Source organism: Aplysia californica, unplaced genomic scaffold (genome assembly GCF_000002075.1).
Source record: "Aplysia californica isolate F4 #8 unplaced genomic scaffold, AplCal3.0 scaffold00325, whole genome shotgun sequence".
Taxonomy (NCBI): Eukaryota; Metazoa; Mollusca; class Gastropoda; order Aplysiida; family Aplysiidae; genus Aplysia; species Aplysia californica.
In genome coordinates, this window is record NW_004797595.1 from 384,279 (window position 1) to 392,554 (window position 8,276).

An 8,276-nucleotide genomic window follows, 5' to 3' on the forward strand; every position below is an offset into this window, starting at 1 on the left:
GGGGGAGTGAGATACATGGTAGTTACATTGTTATCAGTTGATATCAGTCGATATCACTTCACTGTTATCACAATAGATTTAAATCAAGCCAGACTAGGGATCTTTGAAACATGGCAGCATGTTTCAATACAGTGTTGTGTGTATCATCATCAAGAACAAATGGGACCCTTCATATTATATACATATACATGAAACAGGGAGGGGGGTAATAAAGTGAAAGAAAAGAAAACGGAAAAAAGTATTCAACTGTCAGGTGACCTTGTGCTGCTCTGCATTGGCCGAACTCCAAATAATTTTAACACACTAAAGCGTTATTAGCCGAGTCTAAGATTGATGTAATACACAGGAACAACATCAAATCCATTTAAAACCTTTAACAACATAAAGTTAATTAACCAAAAGAAAAAAACAACAACCCCAAAACAAACAAAACAAAAAAGACCAACTGATTGTCTTTCTCTCCCTTTTTCCTCCAAAAATTTTTTCTTCCTTTTTTTTACAAAAATACCTTTCAGAACATGAGAGATGGCACCAATATTATAATTTTCTAGAGTAAAAAATTCAGTGAAGTGAAATATGAAATGAATATTCTGAAGACCTGATGCCAAGATGATGTACAATTCTGACAGCACATTAAGAAAAGAAAAAACATGACTGACAAGCGTATCATGATATACGAACCCCGTTTAACCCTTTTTTTAAAAACCCGAAGATACACACAACAGGCCACTAATAACATTTTTTTTAAAAACAACAAACAACATATGCGTTATAGTAATGATAACAACCCCGAGATTCTCATAGAATCAGAACCTATGAACTGATCAAAATATCACTTAAGCACTCGAACTGTCAGACTCGATGAGAAGCCTTCGAGTTTGTGAATGTTTGGAGTTGCCTCCTCCAGTACTCCCCCCTCCCCCAACACCAACTCCCACACTGGCACTCCCTCCTAAACTTCCTCCTCCTCCTCCGACAATCCCTCCACCACTTCCTCCTCCATCACCTCCTCCTGAAAGCACTGAACTTTTCTTGGGATGTCTACTGCCATTTTGTTGGCAGTGGCAGCCCTTACGCAGCCGGCTGCAATTGTAGCAGTGGCGGCAACAGGCCAGGCAGCCGCGGGCTGGCCAGTAGGTCCATAGGCAGGGCAGGCACAAGGCCATGAGTGAGATGACTGCCCAGCGCTGGCAGCAGTGGGGCGTGGCTCCACAACCACAGGGCTGTTCGTAACACTCATTTTCATCCTCCTCTGTCCCACAATGGTAGAAGGTGCACTTAATGCAGCAGAAGCAGGTGCACACGTCCAGTACCTTGTCAGGGCTCACTTCACATTTGTCCCGACAGCACCAGTGGGAGGGCAAGGGCCGTGGTTCCGTGCATGCTGCACACTGGCACTTGCCACACTGATCGCACATGATGCGATCTGAAGCTCCATGCGGTGCTGCTGCGCCCGCCGCAAAGCTGGGACCTTGTCCCCCAGCCCCATTCGTTGCCGTATCTCTCGACTGCCCAATTCCAAAGCCTCCCCCTCCACCATCACTTCCCAAATTCCGATGCCCATCCCCAACCACTGATCCATCCAGAAGAGCTACAGACTCCTTCTTAAGCGGAGAAGGTTTAGACAATGGCTGCAGGGAAATAACTGGGGAGGAAGGCGACGTCAACGAGGTGCTGGTGCTGTTGTTATGGCCACTGCCAATCAGAAGATTCGAACGAGGACTGCCTCCTCCTCCCCCTCCACCCACAACACAATTGTTGCTCCCAATACCAACCCCCACACGCGAGGGAGGCACAACTCGGTGAGCAAACCCTGGCGAGCCCCCTCCACTTCCTCCACCCCCACCTCCTACAAGTGAGGTAATATGCTGTGACTTGAGGGGTAGGGAGGGCTGAGCGCGTGGACTCTCCACATACTCATTGCTGGTCCGTGGGCGGGACCGAACTTGTCCCAGACTGATGACAGTGGGCGCTGGCTGCCGGCTGAAGGGATCGGGCGGAGGCAGTGTACGAAGAGAAGTTCTCATTCCAGTAATCTCCGAAACCGACAAAACATCATCGTGAGCTGGGGGAGAGACAACATCAAACATACATTACTCCAGGAGAAAGCCAGTTTGGGTTTTAGAAAATTGTTCAGCTGACAAAAAGAGATTAACACAACTAGAAAAAGTACCAAAATCATTAACAAGAAAATAGGGAAGGGAAAAAAAAAAAAAACCCAGTGTAGAATCCTCATATCATCCTCCATTGAAGACAAATCGAACAGACCATCATTCACCATTCCTTTTTTTAAACATCAAGCTACGGAATGGTGAAGAATTCTATTTTCAACCAAAAAAAATCCTCAAAAAAGAAGGTCCTGCTGAATAAAACATAAATGTAAAACCAAAACACACCAGGTACACATCACCAGTGAACAAAAACCGATTACTTAAAATTTCAACTGAACACAATGCTATCTGATCAAGAGAACAAAACATCCGGTGAGAAGAGCAACAATACTTTTTCCATTATAAGAATATATGTAATTGGACTTTTGAAAGGCTACACAAAACCCATAACGATGACGGAAAACACATCAGCTACTGAACTCACACAATCCCCTATTAAATCCTAAAAAGATGTGGCCAACCCCCCTCCCCACCTTAAAATCATGCAGTGGCAAATAAATACCATTACAATCCAACAAAAAAGGCCACAAAAGATGTTTCCTACCATCTGCGATAAGGCTGCTGTCAGAACGAACATAAATGTGTTTTGCTATTGATTTTTTTCAAATCTACGTAGGCCTACGTATCATTCACCAGCTGGTAAAATGTCACAAGCCCTGAAAGCAGTTTTTCATGAGAGAAAAAAAACCTGTTTCCTTCTTTTTAAAATTATACACTCACACTTCTAAACAAATAATGAAAGAAGGTAAAAGCATTACCTATTGGTAACGATAAATCATCTCACGAAAAGATGTTTTTCAAATGAAATAATCGGCCAGAAGGTACCTTGTTCTATCCCTTTTTAATGCAGATAAAAATGTATTAAGCCACCATGTATTGAGGTTTGCTATGGAACAAATCAGTATACATAATTGCAGCTTCTATAGATATTATTGACGTTTATTGACCTTTAAGGAACAAAAAATTACTGTGGAACTGTCAGACAAGAAAAGGTTCAGCCGGTTCATTACAGAGGTAACGTTAAACTGTACTCTTGACAAATTTTAGTATTTTTCCTTTTTGCTATTGCTTCAAAGTATTACTAGAAATATAAGTATTGTACAAATTGTAAGTATTATAATATTTTAATAAGTGTTTCACTTGGCCTTCCTATTTTACCTTTTCTCAGATGAGAATGCTTTTAATGCTTAAATGCGCTGTCACATTTATTCATTATCTCTCTCTCTTTCTCTCTCACACACACACACATACACACATGCTTTTGTGCACACAATCAAATATTCATACGTTATACATGTATTTCAAAATATACGTTTACAAAACAATGGTTTAAAGTGTCATAAAAGACGTGGGCCTCAGCCAGAATTACTGATTTCAATTCCTGTAAATGTTGGTTATCTTGTACTTGTGACAGGTCTTCTTTGCAAGTGTAGAGCAATGGCCGTAGTACTTCGCTTGTGCTAGCCTGGTTTGAGCATGTCTTGCCAGCCATCACAGAAAATCAAGCTTGTACTGATTGTCCCCTTGTGAGGAACAGTGGGGCTCTTGTATGTTAATCACTTATGTGTCCCCAGCTTTTTTCCAGGTTAAACGGTCATGTATTACTCTACTGACGAATATTTGCTGAATAAAGACATATTTGACTCTGTGTAGTTTGAGGACTTTGACGAGCCAATCCAAAGGCTTTTTTTTTTTTAACAAAGTCGGAAGATAAGTGTATAGACATAAAATGGATCTCCATTTGGGTGTGTCCCTTTGTCAGATACCTCAGTTCCATTGAGATGTTGAGCCCACTAGTTAAACCTGATATGGCACAGGTAACAATAGCGTTTTTAATTTGGTAAAGGCATTCATAACACAGCATTTTTTTTCCATTGGTCTTGGCAAGAGATTGTACCAGGTCTATGCTGCAAAAAGAAAATTCGTCAGACGTCAGTACAGCTTTCCCCTCATGCTAGACATTCACATCCCATATAGTATGTAGTCATGTTGTACACTATTGTTATGCAAAGCAAGCTTTGGTCTAAAGAGCAGAGCCGATGCCTTGAGCATGAGGCACAACAAACACATAAAAGATCCATGCACATGATGCTCAATTTCTCTGGTAGTTCCTTTGCTTGGGTCCCCATGACAGTATTCCAGTCCATATCTTTCTCTTGCCTCACTGCCTCTCCCAAATCTTGAACATTTTTGGCATGTGACATTTTATCTGCTAGTCGACAATATACAAATATACTCTGGTATTCCAAAAAAAATCTGTGATAAATCCCTGTATGTGCTTTCAGAGATGCATTTGATATAATATGTATTGTAATCAACTTTTATTTTCTCAGAGTAAAATTCTTTCATGAAAGCAATATACAATTTGAAGTTTATGTATGCATTCTATTTCTGTAAAGGGACAAAAATGTAATCTTATCTTACCACTCACCGTGTTATGGGTCTCTCAAACCCTATAACAGCCTGTCCTCTTTCTCGGGCACTGTACAGCAAGAGCCAGCCACCTGAAGACAAGAATGTTGAACTGAGGATGAGTATAGGTACCATACCGTTCAACCATCCCTGGATTAAGAATTAACTTGAGTAAAAGGAAGCACATCGAAACGATAAATCATTTAGAGCTAGGAAAACATGAGGTGGAAAAACTCAAGCCTGAAAGCAAAGCAGCTAGACATAGAGCTCACAATATTACAAACCCAAAGCAAAAGGTGTGGTTCCCGATTTGGAAATGTTCAGCTGCAGGTTCAGAAAAACATATTCTACTCTTGGGCGCAATATGCTGAAATCAAGTCTTATCACTGGACTTATCAAGCAGCCTACCCATTTTATTGCCTCTCTTTTTGCAGTATCTAAGAAGCACCAATTTGTTTGTTTATTTGTGTGAGCACAGAGAAGCACGGCGACAAAATAATGGCCATTGAATGCCAGGGAAAAGTAAAACAGACAAAAACCACAGAAGGAAAGAAAAAGTATGAACTACAAGTGATACCCTCCAACCACCCACAGAGGCAACACTAACCACCATTTTTCTGAGAACAAAAAAATTAATGCCACATTCAAAATAAAGCTTCTTTGCACTGACGGAAGCATAATTACAAGATTACGACCATTTAGTACAGAGGACAAAGGAAGACAAAAAGGCAGAAATAACTTAGGGAAAACAGAAAAATAAGACCTAAAAGAAACAGCTGTTCACTTTTGTCTGACCATGGTTAAAACGAGATCAAATCAAACCCTTCTGTTCAATCTTCTCAGATCTTTGCACGCGGGTCTAAAAGTTGGATGACCAATAAAATCTGAATGGTCACTACGTTCACGTTTTCCTTAATGTTAGCCTGAAATGGATTTTTAAAAATAATAATAATAAAAGGGCATTTACAGCGTACAACTAAAACATTAAAAAGTTGCCCTGTTTTCTTCAACATCACACGTTCACGACCGCCAAAGCAACACGGTTCAGCAGACTTTTAAATAGAGGTGCTTTTTTATTACTGGATCGAGATTCTTTTTTTAAGGTTCCGTTTGTTGGTCTGCATATATGCCATGCAAAGTTTCGTGGAAACAGAAAAGTGAGCCAGAATATTTTTTACACGGGCTGACGAAAATGAGCAAGCTAACAGTGTGTTGACTTGAAAACATAAGTACTATGAGAAGATTCAACGGTGACGCCAAAGATGTGGCCAATGAGCAGTGTTCCCATTTGAAGACCTGAGAGCAAGACTGTGCCAACTTTTTAAGAACGGAAAAAAAACCCTGGCAAAAACCATGAACTTCGGTCTATTTGCTTTGTAATACACAGCAGCTTTCCCCCTTTTTATCGTTACACCGTTAACTAGAGTGCCATGAGCACAATCAATAAATGCACAGAAGTCTTCTTTAATTTATATATATGTACCAAAAACTCAATTTTTACCATTTTGACTAGTTCTGTCTCAATTGATAAAATAGTGAACTAATAAAAGTATCTCTCCACGCCCACACAGGATCACGTACGCAGTGACACGCACGAGCACAACTTACACCTTAATTAAGATAGTCGATCAACGAGAGAGAAATGAATAATGAATGCAAGTACACCCACGTAAACAAAGAATAAAAAATGTTCTCGTTCACGCACGCGCGATTTTGCTGTTTTAAAAAGCGTTTTCCGGCACTTGCCACACTATTGGGTCAAATAAGAACCGATGATTATATAGGTGTTACATTGTACAAGAGAGTAACAATACAAAAAAGGAGAAGTAAGGATGATAGACGTTTGAGAAAGACAGAAAAACCATACCAAAGCACCAGCCAACAACCAACTGAGACAGACAGACAGACAGACAGACAGACAGACAGACAGACAGACAGACAGACAGGCAGGCAGGCAGGCAGGCAGGCAGGCAGGCAGGCAGGCAGGCAGGCAGGCAGGCAGGCAGGCAGGCAGGCAGGCAGGCAGGCAGGCAGGCAGGCAGGCAGACGAAAAATTGCATACATAGAGAGAAAGAGGACAAGAGACATTTACTCCTACCAAATATCAAAACCCAGAACACAGGGAAAGTAGAATGCCAAGAACTTGCCATGACCCAAGCAACATGCCAGTGTCATTCATCCTGCGTCTCACTGTTTATTCTACTTGGGTACACCTTTTTTTTTGGTTTTTGGTCGCTTTCTTTTTTCATCTTTTCTTATATTCCTTCCTTTCATTATCCTCGTTATATCATTTCCCCACCGGCTGAAAACATCCCAGTTGCACGATGCCAAGGGGAAAAGATAATCAAACATACAGAAACAACATGGGGAGAGAAGCCGGGAAAAGCGGGACAAACCTAAGGCCTTTCGCTAACTTGCACGTAAACATACAAACAATGGATCCATCTGCAGTCAGGTAGATAGAGAGAGAGATAGGGAGAGAGAGACAGAGAGACAGAGAGAGAGAGAGAGAGAGAGAGAGAGAGAGAGAGAGAGAGAGAGAGAGAGCAAAGGAAGCTACAACACATGTTCTGACGCCTTAAAAAAGGCGGAAGGTGTAATGTCAGCCACTAATACGTCACTGCATAAAAACGCCGGAAAATCAACCATATTATTGTCAGGTAAAAAAGAAACACAGTGGCATAATAACAGCATAAAAGTGTTTGGCAAAAGAAGCATAGAAACGATGCAGCAGTTGTCACCAGAAACCAATGAGACACAATAGCGTGACAGTAAGTTTGAGTAAGTAAGAAATCCAGCGGCGACCCGCTCGCGTGGTCTAAGAGTTTAAGGAGATTACCCCTCGTTCAATACGGTACGTCCCGGTTGGAATCCGGATAGCAAAGGCATTCTTCTTTAAAATTGTTCTCCTTTCACATCCTTTCCTGCTCTCTAACGATATTCTGTCATCTGCTTTCGTCTCCACTTTCTAGAATCTAACCCTCGGCAGTAAGCTGTAGGCCTATTTGCAGGCACTCTAGATCTATTATTTTTTAAAGTTTAAAAAAAAATGCGCAGGTTTATCACAGTAGGCTTGAGTAGGCCTTGATTCTCGGCCTAGCTTCGCCACTTAGCGAGAGAGAGAGAGAGAGAGAATGGTCTTTCAAAGAGAAAGGGGTAGGCCTAACTAAGGTAGACTCAAGATCTAACCTTGAATGAAAATGTTGATCTATATGATTTCAACCTTCTAAATTGATGTTACAAGAAAAGCATGGCCAGAAGTACAGAAAGTCTATTTATATACATCCTCTGGTTTGACACAGCTGTTTACTGATTGGTCAAAAAAAAAAAAAAAGACAGTCGTGAAACATGCGCCAGGCTTTCTTTTCCACGACAGGTTGTGAATATAGATTTTATTTCCACATGTGAAAATACCGGCTGCCTTTTTAAAATAGTAGGCCTACTCTATCTTAGTAAAGTGGCGTTGTGCTCTTCGAATAGCAAACACAAGGTCGTGAGTTCGAATACCGTCAGCCACCCAACATTGTGTTATTAGAAAAGGCCCTTTTTTTACACGAGTTTTCGTCATTTTCCCACGCGAGAGTGGCTACCCGGCTACAGAGAAAGATTTACTTTGTCAGTTTGTTAAATAGTGTACTCTTCTACTTAACACGCTGTATTGTGTTCGCTTGTGACACACTAAATCACTGTTAA

At 41.1% G+C, this 8,276-nt stretch overlaps 1 protein-coding gene across 5 annotated transcripts in view; it reads right to left on the reverse strand.

Moving 5' to 3' along the window:
- Nucleotides 1-486: 486 nt before the first annotated feature.
- LOC101856358 (protein sprouty homolog 3) overlaps nucleotides 487-8,276 on the reverse strand; it is a 50,508-nt gene continuing 42,718 nt past the window's right edge. For 4 of the 5 annotated variants that reach the window (XM_005102441.3, XM_035970826.1, XM_005102442.3 and 1 more), the window contains 2 exons: nucleotides 4,603-4,675; nucleotides 487-2,065 (listed from right to left, as the gene is read on the reverse strand). In XM_005102441.3, coding sequence (XP_005102498.1) covers nucleotides 837-2,027 — 1,191 coding nt within the window. In that variant the 5' untranslated portion in view covers nucleotides 2,028-2,065; nucleotides 4,603-4,675 and the 3' untranslated portion in view covers nucleotides 487-836. Of the gene's footprint in view, nucleotides 2,066-4,595; nucleotides 4,676-8,276 lie in introns of all 5 variants that reach the window. The other variant, XM_013084884.2, reaches the window with a different exon arrangement.